The sequence below is a fragment of the Salvia hispanica genome, chromosome 5 (assembly GCF_023119035.1).
Source record: "Salvia hispanica cultivar TCC Black 2014 chromosome 5, UniMelb_Shisp_WGS_1.0, whole genome shotgun sequence".
Lineage (NCBI taxonomy): Eukaryota > Viridiplantae > Streptophyta > Magnoliopsida > Lamiales > Lamiaceae > Salvia > Salvia hispanica.
In genome coordinates, this window is record NC_062969.1 from 23736918 (window position 1) to 23755886 (window position 18969).

Sequence of the window (18969 nt, forward strand, 5' to 3'; positions counted from 1 at the left end):
ATAATTCAAAAAAATACTACAATTACGGAATTAAAATTACGATTAAATTACGGAATTAAATTTATGACACAGATACGGGAAAATTAATTCATTTCATTAAAAAAAACGTACAAAGATTAAAAAAAAAATACATGATTTTTTTTTTTAAAAAAAGGGCTTCCACACACGAGCCCCGCCACTCTCTACTACTCGTCGCCATCGCCGCCGCCGCCACCCGGGGTATCTGAGCCCACATCGGAACCCCCCATCTGTGCCCTCGCGGCATCCAAATCAACCCGCATGCTCTCGAGCATTGAGTGAAGAAACATCTTCTCCGTGGGGTCAGTGGCGGCCCTCCAATCTTGGAAGACCTTGTACATCTGCTCCCACGTTTTTTGACGTGAGAAGAAGGTGTACTCGCGTGGGGGGTGCCGAGATGACCTCCTGGGGCGATAGGGGGGATCCTCCCCGCTGCCCGTTGCGGCCGCTTTTGTCAACCGGGCGAGGGCGACGAGCAAAGGATGGAGGGGCCGGAAACTCCTCAGCCTCCGGGGGAGGTCGTGGGATCCGCCGCCGCCGCCGCCGTAGTCGCCGGAATAGTTCGCCCTCGCTTCTTCGGCCACCCGGCCGCCGCACCCGCCCGAACTTCTCGGAGTCCTTCAAAGAACACATAGCATTCCCGTAAGTGGAACTCCTTGTACTTCCCCGCCAAGGGGAACTGACTCTCCGCTATCCTCCGGGCGTCCTCCTCATTTTGCCCACTAGTGAGCCGGGCGGAGGGCGTTGGCGTACAAGGCCGAAAAACGGCCGACCGTGGCCCTGATGCGCTCCCACCCCTTCCGCGGCTAGCCGGCATTGGAGATGCTCTTAAGTTGGAATGTTCCAAAAATTAATATTTCTCACTTATGTCAGGACTTAGGACGGAGGGAGTAACAGTTTTATCGCTGTAGCTTTCTCCAGCAATATTAGGTCCTTTGATATTCCTTATTTTCTACCTCGGATACGAAAAATGATTACTTGGAAATTATTGTCTTAAAAATGCATCCGGAAACTGCAGGAGAACACAAAGAAATTTATGTGGTTTTAATCCTTTTGATTTCGGGCAGTGTATTAATGGGTGAATTATATATTCATATAACTAGGATAAAAAAAATACATTTATTTATAGTTATTCTTTGTGGATAATGAATATAACGGAGACTACATATGGATTTACTCTTTTTTTAATTAATGGGCTACCTTTTTGAATGGATGAAATATGGGCCGCATGTTTCAGATAAGGGTCCGGATCCACGTTATGGTAAAAGAAATTGGGGTTGTTGTAGGCCTACTGCATAATGTTATGTCTAATCATTTTGCAAACAAGAAAACGAAAATATATCTTATCAACCCCAAATACTTTGATTCAAAATAGGAGCCTTCAGAACTTCACTCGTCAACTGTCAGGTGTTGATGTAAGTAAGTTGCAGATATTTTATGACCAACTGCTAGATATTTTAAATTAAATTAATATAGAGAATAATCATTTATTTAATAATGAAGTTTGATCAAATTATATTTAATGTCATATATAAGATTTTAAAGAATACAATTAAATAACAAAATTTAATTTATGAACCGGGTAAAAAATTACTCCATCCGTCCACAAAGAGTATTAACTTTGGGTTCGGGGCAGGTTTTAATGCATTATTGGTAAAGTAAGAGAGAGATAGATGGAGAATTTAAAGTTTTTTAAGTATTGTTAGTGGAAAATGAGTCCTACCTCATTAAATAGAACAGTTTCCAAGATTGGAATGTTCATATACTCTTTGAGGACAGACGAAAAAGAAAAAAGTGCATACTCTTCAGGACGAAGGGAGTATGCTTTTTGGTAATTCTCAAGCAACGTTGCCATTTCACAAAAATAAGAAAAGAATAGAAATGAAAAATATTTATGTAAAATGATTCCATTTCAACCATAACAACCAAAAGACTTCTTTTGATATACAGGTAAGATAATTGCGAGTATTTTTTCTTAAATTTTATTGAACTGACCAAAAATTGAACACATTTCATTATTTAAATAACTATTGATCCTGAAAGTTTATAGAAAAAATCCGTGATTCTAAAAATGTGATTATCATACTTCGTAATTAGATTGTCGCTGATAATTTTCAAAAAAGTAACAACCAAAAGGATTAATTAGTAAGTCACATATGACATACTATCAATTATCTCATTTAAACTACATTAATATTAGTTTTTTTATACACTTAATTTTACTTGAATACCCAAAAATATTAAGTACTCCGTATTATTGATGCCATTGATTTTACAAACATAAAATCAAAAGTCAATTTGTCAATTCTCTCTATAATTTCAAATAAATGAATAAAAGAGCAAAATAAGCTTTAATTTTTATGAAATAGTATTAGTACATATAATTAATGACTTGAGTAAAACCTTTTAAGATATTAGAACAAAATGAAATGGAACAAAAGTGTGTTAATTAGCTAATTTATTCGACGTGTAACTGAATTCAAATGAAAATTAATTTAAATAAAAAAATATCCCCTCCAGTAATAAATCCATGTCTGCATTAATCTAACAAGCCAGAGAGACACATTCACCGCAGATTTCACTTTTTAATGGTTAGAAATAATTATTCGTTGCTAATTTTGCAAAATAGCTATTATAGTAATTATAATCTGTCAAAGTCTAAATTTAGTAGAGTTGTGCTCTAAATGAGAACATGCCAAACAAAACACTGTAACACTGAAGGAGCTAGATACAAATTCGAAAATGCAAGAAATTATTAATAGAAGAAATGCAGAATATAGAGAGAGCAGTGAACCCAATGAATCACAGGGCACACAGTAATTTGGTGGTCCATATAAATATATACATGCATATAATAAGTAACGCAAACCCTAGAAAGGAAAAAAAGGAGTTTTTGTACGTGCATTAGAATCAAGAATTTGTGCCTTGTGATTGCCATGTCATCTTCTGTCACGTCTCTTCCAACATGCAGTACCTCTCCCCACCCCCCTCTGACACTTCACAAGATCTCTTCTGTTTCTACCTCTTCCACCTGCAGCTGTAAATTCTTTAATTTTTCACCCTCTCTTTCCCTGCATTTTTAATCAATTCCTGCTGTAATGGCTCATCTCCATCCCCGCCGCGAACTTCGCCAGCTCGTTTTCCGGCATAAACTGCTGCCTGTTCTGAATCTGATCATTCCCGCCCACTCCCAGAAAATCCCGGGTTAGGCTGCTCTCCGCCGCCATCAAATTATTATCAGGTTTGCCAAGACTGGTAGGGTTTTGGGCGGAGAAGGAGGCGTTGTTGATGAGGCCGAATCCGGCTGGGGAGAATGAGGAGTCAGTGGCTCTGGTAGATCCCATCTGAGCTGCTTTCTGGAGCAACGCGGTGGCTGACATGGACATTTGAGCTGCTGCTGCATTGTTTGTTTCGTTGTAATAAAGTGAATTTATGGCTTGGGACAAATTTGCTTTGTTTTGTTCCTCCTCTTTTAGTACTCTCGGAATCGGAATTGCAGATGATGATGACGCCATGCTATTAATGCTTGCGCCACCGAATCCTACTTGGTTATGATCTGCTTGTACTTGCCACTGATGATTTTGCGACGCCATCTGCACCAACTCCGGCAAGCTCGTCGCTGCACCGAAATTGTTCGGTGTTGCGCTGTCCAGCCACAGAGGCAGTCTTGGTTTCTGCATATTATTATGATCAAAGCTGAGCTGATTTCCGCCTTCCAGTTCCGCCCTAAACGAAAATTGGGGATTTCCCAACAATTCATTCCTAAAACTCAGATTCGCCGACGCCACGGGGCTGCTGAATCTCGCGCTCTCTTCCGCCAGCGCGTCGCAGAAGGCTCTGTGCGTGATGAAGCTATCCTTTCTATACGCACACACAATAATAAATTTCTTACTATAATATTTGCGAATTATGAAACAAGTGTGTAACCAATAGAAGTTAAAGACCGACCTGGAGAAGAGAGTGCCGCAGTCGCATTTATACTCTCTAGTACCGCAGATCTTGCTGTGGGCTTTCCAGTCGGATTGAACGGCGTATTTCTTGGAGCATTTGTCGCATTTCCATTTCTTCTCGCCGTGCTTCCTGCTGTAGTGCTTCTTGATTCCGGTGAGGTCGCCGAGAGCGCGAGACGCCTCGTGGTGGACGCAGGTCTTCTCCGGGCAGATGTAGACCTTCTTCTTGACCTCCTTGTTGGTGCGCTGCTTGAGCTTCCAAGGGAGGTTGTGGCCGCGGCGGTGGAGCTGCAGATTCTGGTCCCGCTGGAAACCCTTGTTGCAGATTTCGCAGAGGAATCGGTTTGTCGCCATCAGAGATTTCGGAGACAGCGCTATCACTTCCGCATCTGGATCTGCACGATTTCATTAGTTTAGATTTGATTTGAGGGAATTGAAATGAAATCCAGATTTAATTTGATGAGATCGAGCTTGCCTGGTGTTCCTGGGAGATTCCTCTTGCGCTTATTGGATGAAGAATTGGGATTAGGGTTTGAATTTGAATTGATATTAGGGTTGGGATCCTGGCCGATGTAGCCCCTCATTAGACCATCTTCAGACATCATGACTGTGTGGGAATTGGTGAAATTGAATTGAATTGAATTGAATTGAAAGAGAAAGAGAGGAGAGGAGTAGGTGCAGCAGAGATTTGGAAAGAGTAGCTAGAGTTGCATGCTTGTTTGAATGTTAGCAGAAAATACCATATGCCATGAAATGCAGCTCTACCGGAGAATATTTTCTTCTCTCTTTCTCTCTCCTTATCTTACACGGCTGCCCCTGCTGCTTCTTCTAAAGTCGGTCAGCCATACACTCACATTGGACCACTCTCCCTCTCTCTCTCTCTCTCTCTCTCTACATATATATATACATATATTACTTGTGTACGTATTGACTGTCTGAGGGGCTTGCCTCTGTCTACCAGAATAATTCACTTTTATTTATTGCAATATTATGAGTAATAAATAAACTTCGCAGATGCAAACATTCCATGGGAAATGAGAACTATCTATTTTATTTTTGCGTAACAGATGGAATTAAAGGTATTAAATGTGTTACTATGTATCACTATTTGTTCAATACCAATGCAATTATTGTTGATGATAACTTTGATTAAACTAGAGCATTTCGTGCGAAGTCTTATTTTGCCAATTAATGCAAAATCTTAAAAAATATGGGTAATGATTGTTATGGCATTTCAATTTTTTTGGGCTAGCGCAATGCAAACATCAAGCAAATCTTGTTGCACAAACTAATTTCTATATCATAACTAATCATGTGAAATTTGATAGATGTTGAGGTTTCGTGGGAATAAAAGAGAATAACATACGTATATAAGGAGTAATTGTGAACAAGTAATATTGTAAGTTGCAAAAGTTACTTGTTAGTACTTTGGTATTTGTAACAAATTGAGGAAGACGACATCCGATAACATTTTTGAAATGGATGTTCTTTGTTAAGATGGACATCATAAATTTGTGTGTTTGTGAAGATTGTGCTATGTTGGATGAAATGCACTCGAGACAAGTGCAAGAATACAATTATCAAGAGTGCTCAAATTTACACTTTTTTAAAATAGACTTTAAATTTGGAGTAAACCAACCTCCATAAATACATATAGTTCTGTTGAATGTATTTCGAAACAAGACACTCCTTTCAGTTATCTTTTTTTTTGTCTTTAAAATAACCTGATTTTGTAAACTAGGTCTAGTATGATACAAATTTATAATTGACTTTTAGCTTATTTTTCATAACTGTAAACTGTTTTCAGAATATAATAAAAATTATGAAAATATATATGATACCCCCTTCGTTCCACATTAGGAGTCCCGTAATTTTATGAAAATAATATTAATAAATAGTTAAAGTGGAGAAATGGTGAGAGAATAGTGCAAGTAAGACTATTATCTAATATGGTGTGTATACTAGACCTCCTGATGTGGAACAAATGAAGTACTATTAAGAAAGTGGTGTGTAGTATAACTAAGTAAAGTGGACAGTTAATAAAATAATAGTGAAAATAAAATAAATAATTGTAAATCGAATAAAGTATGAAAGACTAAAAGGGTTAAATTTAGCTAAAAGAAATAAATATATATTGTATCATTTACCTTAGGACGCCCCATTTACCTTAGGACGCCCCAATAAAGATTACGAATCAGTTCATACTGGGATGGAGAGAATACTTAGATGGATAAATTACTTCAAACTCTAAACTATATCCATTTTATTAAAAATGTCTCTGGATTAATTAAATCTTAAACTATCAACTGTTGTATAAATAACATTCAATGTCCATTTTCTCAACCCTGAAATTTCAACGTTAACTCGTTAGATGTCATTGGTATAGTTTATATAATCTTTCAAATAACATGGTGATAAATCGATGTAATTTTGTGCTTAATGCATAAAGAAATTGACGAGTTACACCAACATTATAGGGACAAAAAAAATGGACGAGGTATGTTTTGATTCACCATAAGATCAAATATATAATCCCCAAGTTATCAAACTAAGATTTACCCAAGATAAACACCCCAAAATCCAAATCAATACATAGCATATAGCTAGTATATATATTCTTGCACATTAAAAGATTATAATTCACAAGCTGGTTTAATGTGTATTTTAGGATAAGTTAATTAATCAAACTACTCCCTCCGTCCTTCTTTAACTGAGTCATATTCCTTTCTGCGTTGTTCTATCGAAGCTAAATCATTTATTTTTTTAGCAATAAAAAAAAATATTTATTCTTTGTTAATTTACTCTCTCTTACTTTATTTTCTCTTTTCATCTATTATATTTTTAATTTTTCTATTTTATTCTCTTTTCATTTAACTCACTTTTAACACAATTATTTAAATCGCGTGTTAAAAAAAAAACATTCTACCGTAGAAGGACGAAGTGAGCAGTAACTATTCAACAATGAAGGTTGGGAATTTTGGGATTGGGGGAGGGAAAAGTAGAGGCAGTAAAAGTAAGTGGAATTCAAACTTCGATAGTCACAAAAAGGTTAGCAAAACAAAAGTTAAAAAGCTTTACAGCCATGGATTCGGTGAAAATGATTATGCCATTATTGTTTTCTGGATCATTCTCAGCCTAAAAAATCTTTTGAAACAGCTATATAAAATTCCAAACTTATATTTTTCAATTTTTATATTATTATTTGGGAATAGTACTAATAACAATAATATATTCAATTATACGGTGCCGTCCCGTGACGACTGACGGCAACTGGCTTCAGTGGAAGAGTAGGTGGATGTTGTGGGGACCCGCTATATACTGTCATTTTCTCCCTAAATAATTTAAAAGCCAAAAACCTAAAACAATTTTTAAGTAATTTCTTGATTTGAAACATTAATTATCAGTGGATAATCCATAAATAAATTTGAATCGTTATTAATAGGACGAAAAGAATAATAAATATATGCATACACATATTGTCACATTTAAAAGAATTACATATTTACTTTTTCTATTTTTAATAGAGGTTAAATAATTAAATGAAAACATAACATGGATATTAATGGAATGCATGGTTCGAAATAATTTATCTATTTTCATTCAATCGAGACATGTGATGCTAAGAACCATGTATGCAGTAAAAATTCGAACGTATATGAATTTATGGTAAAATTTCATATGTCTAAAAAAACAATACTACAAAATTTAGGGTTTGGTTCCCTTTGTTGTCATGATAGTTCAGTTGTCCGTTTGAATTTTGGATAAATTCACCAATTTATACTAAAATTCTAGAAATAGGTTGAGTTTTTCCCATTTGACCAAATTAAAACTCAATCCGTTTGTAAAAAGAATTTATCTGAAGAGAACGGAATGTGGCTTTCTTGGGAATTTACCCCTAAAAATTGACAGGCTAATAAAAATTGACGCTTCAACCGCAATTAATGCATCAAATAGGGTGTGATAAGATGAGCAAATAATAAAAAATTAGAATGCATGTTTAGAAAATTTAGGGAAAGAAAGGGAAAGGAAATGAGTTGATAAGAAAAACAATAGATGACTGGTGCCCTCGAAATGTCGAGACCCACACGTTTCTCCAAAAATTCTTATAAATTCTATACATCTCTCTCTTCTCTTTCTCTCTCTAAAACTTGCACAACAACACAAGGGCAAAAAAGAATCTTTCCTTTTAGCAAACAAAGCTTTCATGGGGCCCCTTGTTGTTCAAAAAGATAGGTAAAAAAAATATTTTTTTCATGTTATTATTCCTTTCTTTGAGATCTCAATCTCTCAAAAGATATTTTCTTCTTTTTCCTTTTTGTTCATTCGTGATCCTCATTGACAAAAGTAATCATTTCGGACTTGAACTAACTACTAGCATTTTAATTAGTACACTTTATACATATTTGTATAGTGTTGTATATTATTGAAACGCATTAATGAGTTATTATCATAAGTCAAAAAAAAAAGTTGAAGATTACATATATGAAATTGAATGCTTTTTTACGTCGCAACAGCCTATATATACAGTGTCAATTTGCAATTCCTGAATTTGAACATTCGGGTCATTTAATGTTTTAGACAATTAATTAATTATATAGGAATACCAAAGTTTTGGTTCTGACATAAACTTTATACTATTTGTCATATAGGATAACTGATCTTCATTTATTTCTTACAAATATGACGTTTTACACATAACCAAACTAAACAAATAATTTGCTGATGCTGGCAATTTCAACGTAATGGAAATTTGTAACAACCAGAAGTAAACTAAAATAGGGAGTACTAAATTCAATTAATGTTTTGGTATTCTATATATTGAGTTCATGCATTGCATTGTACCACTCATGTACGTGTAGATGCAATTGTACTTTCACACCAAATTGATTGTTCTAGTGAAGTACTAATAAACAAATAATGATAGATGCAATTGAACTTTGTACACATAAACTGATGGTTTTTAAAATTAATAAGTTAGGTTAAAACTTGATACTCTCTCTTCTTCTTAAATTAATTAATGCATTTTTCATATAAGATTTAAGAAACTAGTGTTTAATAAGTTAAGTGGACCGAGAATAAAATAAGAAAGGGAATAGAGTTGATAAGTTTAGTGGGTTTATTCTCCATCCCAACGACTCGTTACTTGATGACGTATGAAGGACAACCCAGCGACCCACTGAATTCGCACGAAGGCCAACCCAGCGATGCGCTAGGAGATGTTTGATGTACCAGAAGTAAACCAACGACCCACTGGATGGTTGCAGCTCAACAGAATGACCTAGATTTCTTGTCATTTCAACCCAACTTATTCTCAACTATATAAAGGGAACTTGAGCTCGAATTTGGGGTGAGACCCTAGCTTTAGCAAAATTTGAATCATTCATCTTGGAAGCTCAAGGATCAATTAAAGCACGTAGAATCTAGGATTCATCAAAGCTGAAGATGACGGATTCTACCTCAGTGGTGTACCTAGTTTGTGTTTCATGTTCATTAGTACTAGTATTTATTTTAAGCTATTTGTCTATGGCAGCTAAACTTGACTCAAAGATGTGTTTTTATGATATTTATCTAGCTAATTCCATACTTTTTCTTATTTTAATAATTTCACTCTTTAAAACCGAATGTGTTACATATGGTTGGGTGCTTTTAAGTATTAGGCCAATAATTAAATGCGTTATTGAGTTTTTAAAAAAACTCGAGAGATTTACACTATTTAATTTTTTTTTTATTTTTTTTATACTATTTTCACTTTTGGAATACATTATTTTTCATCCCATTTATCACCCCTTCACTCCAATCTATTTTTTCATCTCTCATCTCATTTATCTTTTCCACGAAAGCAAAAAATGAATCCCGGTAATTTCCCAAAAATTCCCAACGGAACTCCGATCTCCCTAACTTTAATTTATGTTATTTTTATATTTTATTTTATTTGATAACACAAAATTTAAAAAAAAATGAAAATAGTGGTGAAAATGAGGATAGGTGGATTTTAAGGGCAAAATTTTAAGAGTTGTTGCAGGTGCCGGGACTGGAAAATAAAAAATGCTAAAGTGACGAGAGAAAAAATGGAGATGAACGAATATATAGGACGGGTTTTAAGGAGCATAAGGATGTTTGAGACTAAGTATGAAGATACAAGGCAATCTTAACAAATTTTAGGAGTTGTTAATCCCATTACTCTTAATAGAGAACACTAAAATCAACATATCTTGGCCATGTTTGTTTGACCGGATTGTGGGGTGGGAAAGTAATCTGATTCCAAAATTTTAATTTTATGTGTTTGGGAAAATATGGAAAGTAAAATGATTCCTAATTGTTAAATTAATGTGTTTGGTTGAATTATAAGAAATTAAGGAAAGTAATCATATTCCTAAAATCAGGGAATTTAATATAAAATATGAGGATTCTTATTCCTTGTTTAAACCTAAATATTCTTTTTCCCTAATCGAACGGTTTCTCTCATGCCTAAAGAACGGTTTTCTGTCATGCCTCCACTCTGCATCTCTCGTCTCGTCTCTGTGCGTATTTTTTCATTCTTTCATCATTGCTTTCTCTGTACATTATATTCTCATAGGTTAATTACAGTACCTTCAAGCTTTCGTGGAGTTTTCTTCAAGATTTCATGGAGTTAACAATTCCTTCTTCAAGCTTTCATGTATAACTCTAATATAAAGTGAATCTTAGTTGCTAGTAGTATAATGATGAGTAATTCTGACATTAATAAAGAGAATTGCGTCATATCCATGAAGATGAAAAAAGCAATAGAAAATCATATTTTTGACGGAATTGTTATTTTGCAATATTTTTATTGTTATTTGCTTAAGTTTTGACCAAACACATGAATTATATTCTACTGGATTCATATTTTTAAGAATCACATTCCTCGGAATAAAAAATCCTAAGAATCATAATCTTAGAAATCATAATCTTAGAAATCATAATCCTACAAATCAAAATCCTATTAATCATTTTCTTTGACAACTTTACTTTCCTGCCAAATAAACGAGGCCAAAGAGTTTGATAATATAATTATAATCCACTACTATCAATTTTAACAAATATAAAATCAAAAGGAATTTTTTTCTCCACTCACAAAACATACTAAATAGCAAATTAAGCATATAATATTATTTTCTAATATATTCTTTTAATTCTTGTGAAATTCCAAGTCTTCTATACAATTGAGGCGGAAGGAGGATAATTTATCCTAATTCCTAACTCGATTTATGTAAAAAGTAAGCACGTGTCACCCTGTGGTTGGGTTGATCCACATCATAATGTGGGAAATTATTGACCAATTGTCGAATATATTTTATCAAGAAATGGGAAAATGAAATTGTAAAATATTTTAGTACTCAACCACTTTTGGCTGTAAGCTTTCGGATCATTCGATTTTGGACGACATTGATTCTAGCTTGCCTACCTCTCTTGAGAATGTTGACACACACAATTACATTCACTCACACATCCCTATATAATATTGTCCTAAAAACTCCCCATTTTTACAAGCTTAATATTCCCAAAACAAATGTTCCGAATTTAATAAGGTAGCAACTTGACCGATGTTCACTTATATATATTCTGCAACTCTATTTTTTTTATTAAAGACTTTTAGGTTTTTTATAGTATTATGATAGTTAATTCAGACCACCAATTAATTGGGTGGGGAAAAAAGTATCATACTGATTCAGCTTCGTCATAGTATTAAGACTAGTACGTTAGCATAGGAGAAATTAAATTATAACAAAACACGAAAAAGGATGAGATACTTAATAAGAAATCAAAGGATATATAGATGAAAATGATGGATTGTGTAGAGAGAGGTCTTACTACAAATTTCTTCCTACAAAATACAGAGTAAGTATTTATTAGTAGTACTATATTACGATCCTTCGAAAAAAAGACAACTGGAATTTTTGTGCCCTTTTTTGGGCCCATGACACATTGAAAGCCCAGTTCGCTTTTCAGTTTTAGTAGTAACATTCTCTTACAAAATCATCAATATCCTTGGGTAAAATATTTTAAAATCGCATTGAGAAGTGGACTACTATAAAAGTTGAATTCTTTTTTTAATATTAGCTTAAACATGATCCAAAAAGATAGTAAAAGTTTGAGTACGTCCAGATAGAGGGCAGAAAATGAATTTGATATTTAAAGACGACGTCGATTCATAAATTTTATATTTTTACACATGCATATTTTGCATGATCTGGTAGATATGTGCCCTAATTGCTTCTTCCTAATACTCCATATCAGAGATAATACACTATGAATTATGCAAGATGAATTAAATTTTGAATGTTTAATTGTAGTAGTAATTCGGAAGTGTACGATTATTAGCGTAGGGATGAAAATGATATATACCCATTTTGATATCTCTCCTCAACTCAAATTGATATTTAGTGTGTTAGAGTAGGTAAAGAGTAGATAAGGTAATAGAAAGAAAAAAAATTGAGAGAATCAAGTAAGAGGGAGAATATAGTAGGAAAGAAAAAGTGAGTTAAGCATTACTAAAAGAAACTTCTCAAAATAGAAAATAACTCAACCATAAAGGAACAGAAGGAGTCATCCGTTCCATAAAAATATGAACATTTGGGACGGCACAATTGATTAAGTAAGAGAAAGATAAAAAGAAAAAGTAATTTTAGTATTGTTAGTGGAGACCACCTTTTTAGAGTGAAAGAAACCATCAAAAATAGAAAGAGTTATTTTTATCAAATGATCCAAAATGGAAAAAGTCCATATTTTTAATAGGATGGAGAGAGTAAGATAATTATGAGTAGAATAAATTAGCGAAGTATTGGATCTAATAAAATGAGACGTTTATTGGAGATCGTACAAATAAAGAAATATGAGACATTTAAGGGGACCTGTCAAAAATTAGAAACTTATTTATGTTTAGTTTTCACAGGAGCAGGTTTCAAGATTTTTTTTGTTATTCTTGGTAAATGGCTTAGAGATGGAGTTCGGTTTATCGGTCAAATTGTTGTGATAGGATAAGCACTTCATTAAAGGACACGTACGTTAATTATTAAGCCAATGACCTAAATAAAAAGCAATAATATTTTCTTGGATCGTAAATGACAATTTTCATTCGATGAAAACAAGAATGGTGGCACAAAATATGATATGACCCTCAGTATAGATACAACAATTTAATGATATACTAAGAATGTTTCATAGCATGTAAAGTTACAAAAAAGTACTTGAGCAGACAATTTCCCATGCATTTACATTTATTATACTAAAAAGAGTAAAGTAATGACAGGATGCTAAGGATGACATGATTAATATAAACCAGGAGCTCAAAAACATGTATACAGACAGCAAAGTGAATGAAGATAGAGTTAGGAAAGAGCCAAATTCGTTTCCATTCGGCAACATTTAACCCCATTTTACTACATTCCAGTTACACCACACACAATACGACATTTCTAATCACATCTCCATTAACTTGGGCTCGGACACAACTATGCAAACTTCTAATCATATTTTCATCAAACATACTCCCTCCGTCCTAAGGTAATGGAGCATTTCTTTTGGGCACGTGATTTAAGTAATTAATGTGTTAGTTTAAGTGAAGAGAGTAAAGTAAAAAATTTAATAAAGTAAGATGGATGGAGGAAGAGTAAAGTATTAAAAAAGATTAAATTTTTGCCAAGACCTAATAGGGCAGCCGCGTCCGGATACGACTCAAAAAGATTAAGTAAAAAAGATTAAGTTTTTGAACTTTACCAAAAAATGAATACAACTCAACTACCTTAAGATGTCTGAGGGAGTATAATATATTTTGTGAAGACACAAAGCTCATACATCACTATTATCAAATATCTTAATAGAATAGGATCTGATATGTAAATAGAAATTATTGATTGTCATTTTTTACTGAATGTGATTAACTACGTGGAGAGAAATAGTAGAATTTTAAAAAGAAGAAAAAGAATTCATTGTTACTAGTTTAATTAAGTAGAAGCTCTCGATATTTTATTTCTTATACTTTTTCTTATTTCTAGATGGAGTACTTTTTTTTGCGAAAATATCGCTATTGAGCTCGTTAATGCAAACGATCCATGAGTTATGTTTCCTAGATTCGTCACTGACGACAACGAGCCCTTGAGAGAAGAGAACAAAGGACAGCAATGTTAACAAAAAAATTTAGTATAGTAGTAGTATTTTTTTCATCAACTAGGTAAATGATACGCACATAAGATAAAAATGAAAATAAAAAGAGGAGAGTTTTATTAGAGTAAAAGTTTAATCTCATGACATCAATATGTGATCATCTAGCTAAGCCAACGCAGCAATATAATGCGGAGCTGGAGTGGCACTGTTCTCCCAATCCACACCTCACTTGTACTAGTAGTATATGTTTAAGTTTGCATGGAGGATATTCGTAGCCAATACCCTCCTGGGATCAGATTCCACCCCTCTGATGAGGAACTCATCTCCTTCTACCTCCAAAGGAAAATCAAGTCCCTCCCTCTCCCTCCAAACGTCATCACAGATATCCACCTCTACACCTACGATCCCTGGGATCTGCCTCGTGCGTTTTCACGTTTCTTTCAATTTACTAACTGGAGTAGTACTTATGGATAATTATTAAGTTTGTTGATGTGCAGGAAATAGTATGTTTGGAGATGAGGAGGAGCTGTATTTCTTCAGCCCGCGGGACAGGAAGTATCCCAAGGGTGGGAGGCCTAATAGGGCGGCCGCATCCGGATACTGGAAGGCCACTGGCACGGATCAGCCTGTTTGGAGCTCTTTGGGATCCAGGAAGATAGGAGTCAAGAAAGGCCTTGTTTTCTACAAGGGAAAGCCTCCTCGTGGCCTCAGGACGGACTGGGTCATGACCGAGTACAGACTCCCAGACACCTCCCATCCATCCAGATCCACTGCAGGCTCAGGCTCAATGAGAGTAAGTTGTATATATAAATATATATGTTGTTCAGCTGCTGACTCTCTCTGTTCCTGTTAGCTGGATGACTGGGTGCTCTGCCGCATTCGTCACAAAGGCAACATGTCAAAGAAAGAGAACTCCATGAATCATGATTCTGCAGCTCCAGACATGCTTTCAGAATATCTCAAATCAGATGAGTACAATCTCATAGTTTCACTACTAGCTGGCCTTGATCCTGTCTCCTTAACTACTCCCAACCCGATCAACCATAACTCCACTGCTACTACACCAACAATGGATCATGCTGACCAATCAAACTTGGACCTCATCACCTTTGGAGGGCCGTTGGTAGCTGCCACTGATGCAAGATCATACGGTCAGAATGTGTGCAAGTCTACATATTCGTCGAATCCCAGCATCAGCATGCAGGACCAGGATATGCTGCACCCATTACAACAAAACTTTCTACATTGCCCTTTCACACAACAATATATATAGCTGGGATGATGGTCCCAACGTCTCTCAATTCAATTAGACGCCTCCATTTGTGTCGTTGTTGATTGTGTTTGTGTGTTTGCAGTTTCCAAGTTCTGAAGTTTGTGTTTGTATCATGTTGTCTGGTTTCATGTTGAATAATTTTGAAAATAATGTGATCTTGTTTCATTCTCTTCTATCTTTATAATTTCCCTGAAATTCTACACCCATTCTGAATCATAAATCAACTCTTGATCTGCATAAAACATTGGCCTTCAATCTTCATGCAAGATAGATTTACTTCCATTAGTGTACATGGCTTATTATTTGTTGTAATTAAATCATGAAGAACAGGGAAAGTTTGAAATTACTTGATGGAGAAATCGATTAGTTATGAAGCGTACCAAGCAAAACTTGTCAAGTGAAGACAATTTCCGGGATCAATACTCTATTGTTATACTTGGTTAGAATTGGTTTCTCCACAATTATTTAATACCACTCATAAATTACTCTCCTGTTGAGTTATGGACTCTTGGATAAGTATATGTATTGTAGTCCTGAATCAGTAGCTCCAATCGAGTTAATTCCAACAGAATGTGCCAACAAGATTTATTAGGAATAAATGATTATGATAATAACAATTGACACACTAAACATACATGTGATAGAGGAAACTCCAGGTCTTCAAGAACTACGGCCTTGGCTAATAGGTCAACACACTGCATTGATCAAAGAAACACCAAACTGTTACTAAACCATTTAATGTCAAATAGTTTCACTATGTAGAAAACAACATGTGTTGAAATGATAAAATTTGCATTTATCTTAGACTATAAGACTAGCTTACTTGTATAAATAGGCTGCGATTCCCAGAAGAATGATAATCAAAACTATATCGATGCAGAAGTTCCTAGACGACCTCACCTGCCACAAATTTCACGTTTCTGATAAATAGAAACTCCAAAAAAGATCACGACACGTTACGTGGTGTATGGACATGAATTGGTTTTACCCTTGTAAGTGTCTCCTTCAGCCTGACATTAGTATGCCTGAGATCACTTGATGCCTTATCTACCTGAACAAAATATCATGTTAGAGCATACTCTACTGTCTTGTCCATAGAAAAACAGCTGATAACCGAACCTTCGTGTCAATCTCATCAACCAAGGGGACCTGTCTATCCAATTCCTGCACACAAGAATCGCATATGTATTAGTCTCTCTTTGAACTGCAGAACATGGAACAGAAGTGGTAGACCTCATTCATATCCTTAGCCAAATTCTTTAATGTATCTAAGCCCTCTGATATCACCTCAAGACCTTGATCCTGCATGAACGAATCAAACCACGTGAAGAAGATTGCATCGTATGGCTTTATTTTCCTATGTAATAACAAGAAAGAGTGGAGAGACTACAAGCCTGCTTTTTTTTCCTCATTTCATATTCCTGCCTAAACTGGCTCGATTCCTCAGATTCTTCAAAGAAACCATCATCCATTTTCCCATCTGACATTAAAAAAAGGAGAAAGCTATAAGAAGATGACAAGAGAGCTCTATGTACAAAGATTCTACAGCAAATGCAATCACCAGAGTCAAATTTGATGTGCTTGTTGGACGATGAACCAAATATTTCTGTGGCTGGACCACCTCTACTGCCATCTTGTATCGCTTGGATTCTGTCAGGAAGCGTGACAACCAGCTCAACGCGAGCTTCTTGTTCTTCTTTAGACATGCCTTTCACCTGTACAGAAGTGAAGATCATCGTCCAAATCAACAGTTGCAATGCTTACTCGTAAGCTACTAATGCTGCATTCGTATAGAATCGCAGCATAATGCTGTCGAATATCTTTCAAGTCGATATAGGCTTTTGGCCTCTTCATCTCTTGCTCTTTTGTTCTAGGTGAAATCTTGTTTTGTTTGAGCTAACATAGTAGTAGTAGTATAGTACTAATTTATTTCTTGTTATCTTACAAGGTATACAGTGAACTCATGAAGATTCAAACATGTTACTGTTAAGAGGGACATCACGCATTATTATCCAATCAATTACGTTTATCTCTTTTTTCTTTTGTCCTGTTGATTTTGTCTATGTTCAACACTTTTCTATAAAGACAAACATAAGATGTTACTACAAAAAGGCTAACACAAAAAAACAACCTTCCTTTGAGCAAGTTTCCTCAACTTAGGCACTTCATCCATGAGCCTGGCCTTGATGCGCCGCACCTCTGCATACAACGCCACCACGGTCGCCCTGTCCGTCTCATACGCAGCAAACTTCGATTTCTGGAGACAAAAAATCAAAAGAAGATTTTGTTTTGTATGGTGAAAAAAAATTGATGGGGAAACCAACCTTGAGAGCGAGGTCGATTTGGGAGTCGAAGGTGGAGTAGAGGTGGGCGAAGGCGTCGTCCGAGAAGGCATTCTGATCGCGCTGCTTCTCAATATCGTATTTTTCGTATTTCTTGCAGATGGAATCTACCCGGAACAGAATGTCGTACACGCTCATCTTGTTTGAATTTTTTGTATTTGATGATTGAGGGCGATACTAGATTTGTTGGGGGAATGAAGAGAGAGATAGAGAGAGTCAGCCTTCTCTTTCCCGCCATTTTTGCCTTTGTTTAGCTGTGTTTAGTGGTGCAGGAGGAGGTCAGTGGTTTACCGTTATTGACGGCAATGACTGGCGCGCATTTATCAATTCAATTAAATCCAGAATATACATATGAGTTACTTAATTTCCAAATTATTCTCTCAATACTCCCTATCTCTCTGTCTTTTTTAATGCCATAAATCTGAGAAGCAGACACATAAGAGTACTTTTCATGTATGTAAATATACATTAATATCATACAAATGAACACAATAAACATGGGTTATGATCTATACAAAACTAGATCTTAATATGTAGGGAATTTTTAGATTATTTTGAATTTATTTTCACATTATTTTAATAATAGATGACCTAAAATGATCTAAAAAGACATCAAACATGAATTTTATAAAATGACTTAAAACTGATTAATAATGACCTTATGACCATGTTTGGTTAGCGGGAAAGTAAAGTTGGCAAGGAAAATGATTCCTGGAAAAATGAATCCCGGGAATATGATTCCTAGTAACTTTACTTTCCTGTGTTTGGAAAATATCAAGATTTTAAATTTATATTTAATTTAAACACCAAACTAAAAATATACTTATTATTATTATTTTATTTATGAAAAGAATAATATTGTAAAATTTTTATTAAATTATTAATGACAAATAATAATAATAAATATATTATTATATTTATTATTATGATGGATAGTTTAAATATGGATTATCCATCATAATATATAATAATATAATTATAATTCTAGTTACATGGAGTATTACAGTACTCATTTATTATAACAATAAATATAATAATTATACTATAGTTATAATATTTATGAATATTATAATTTAATAAATTTTATAAATTAAAATTGCACTATGACTTTATTGATTAATTATTAATTTATAAAATAAAATATTTATTATTTATTATAAGATTTATATTATATAATTATATTTTAATTATTTAATAAATTATTATTATTATTATTATGAATTATTATAAAATAAGTTATAATTATGATAATTTTAATTAT

At 34.5% G+C, this 18969-nt stretch overlaps 3 protein-coding genes across 3 annotated transcripts; 1 reads left to right on the forward strand and 2 right to left on the reverse strand.

Annotated features, from left to right (window-relative positions):
- Positions 1-2753: 2753 nt before the first annotated feature.
- On the reverse strand, positions 2754-4858 carry LOC125189195 (zinc finger protein JACKDAW-like). The gene is made up of 4 exons (XM_048086461.1): positions 4709-4858; positions 4444-4575; positions 3967-4363; positions 2754-3879 (listed from the first exon to the last, which is right to left on the reverse strand). The coding sequence occupies exons 1-4, from the start codon at positions 4716-4718 to the stop codon at positions 3102-3104; spliced, it is 1317 nt and encodes a 438-aa protein (XP_047942418.1). The 5' UTR covers positions 4719-4858; the 3' UTR covers positions 2754-3101.
- A 9493-nt stretch (positions 4859-14351) lies between these two features.
- LOC125189680 (NAC transcription factor 32-like) lies at positions 14352-15366 on the forward strand. Its single transcript, XM_048086932.1, has 3 exons — positions 14352-14514; positions 14591-14886; positions 14947-15366. Exons 1-3 carry the CDS (start codon positions 14352-14354, stop codon positions 15364-15366), a joined length of 879 nt encoding a protein of 292 aa, XP_047942889.1.
- A 563-nt stretch (positions 15367-15929) lies between these two features.
- Positions 15930-17911, reverse strand: LOC125191398 (syntaxin-71-like). Its single transcript, XM_048088951.1, has 9 exons — positions 17691-17911; positions 17498-17623; positions 16928-17081; positions 16761-16846; positions 16600-16668; positions 16486-16530; positions 16355-16417; positions 16190-16266; positions 15930-16061 (listed from the first exon to the last, which is right to left on the reverse strand). Exons 1-9 carry the CDS (start codon positions 17844-17846, stop codon positions 16046-16048), a joined length of 792 nt encoding a protein of 263 aa, XP_047944908.1. The 5' UTR covers positions 17847-17911; the 3' UTR covers positions 15930-16045.
- Between the last annotated feature and the right edge of the window lie 1058 nt (positions 17912-18969).

Bases quoted from the DNA above. Each gene is read 5' to 3' on its own strand.
- LOC125189680 (XM_048086932.1), top strand. From the start codon at position 14,352: ATGGAGGATATTCGTAGCCAATACCCTCCTGGGATCAGATTCCACCCC. The intron at 14,515-14,590 runs GTGCGTTTTCAC...GTTGATGTGCAG, and splicing joins CGATCCCTGGGATCTGCCTC to GAAATAGTATGTTTGGAGAT. The intron at 14,887-14,946 runs GTAAGTTGTATA...TGTTCCTGTTAG, and splicing joins CAGGCTCAGGCTCAATGAGA to CTGGATGACTGGGTGCTCTG.
- LOC125189195 (XM_048086461.1), bottom strand. The intron at 4,364-4,443 runs GCAAGCTCGATC...GAAATCGTGCAG, and splicing joins GAATCTCCCAGGAACACCAG to ATCCAGATGCGGAAGTGATA. The intron at 3,880-3,966 runs GTCGGTCTTTAA...GTGTGCGTATAG, and splicing joins TGCGGCACTCTCTTCTCCAG to AAAGGATAGCTTCATCACGC.
- LOC125191398 (XM_048088951.1), bottom strand. From the start codon at position 17,846: ATGAGCGTGTACGACATTCTGTTCCGGGTAGATTCCATCTGCAAGAAA. The intron at 17,624-17,690 runs GTTGGTTTCCCC...TTTTGTCTCCAG, and splicing joins AAATCGACCTCGCTCTCAAG to AAATCGAAGTTTGCTGCGTA. The intron at 17,082-17,497 runs GTTGTTTTTTTG...ACTTCTGTACAG, and splicing joins GGAAACTTGCTCAAAGGAAG to GTGAAAGGCATGTCTAAAGA.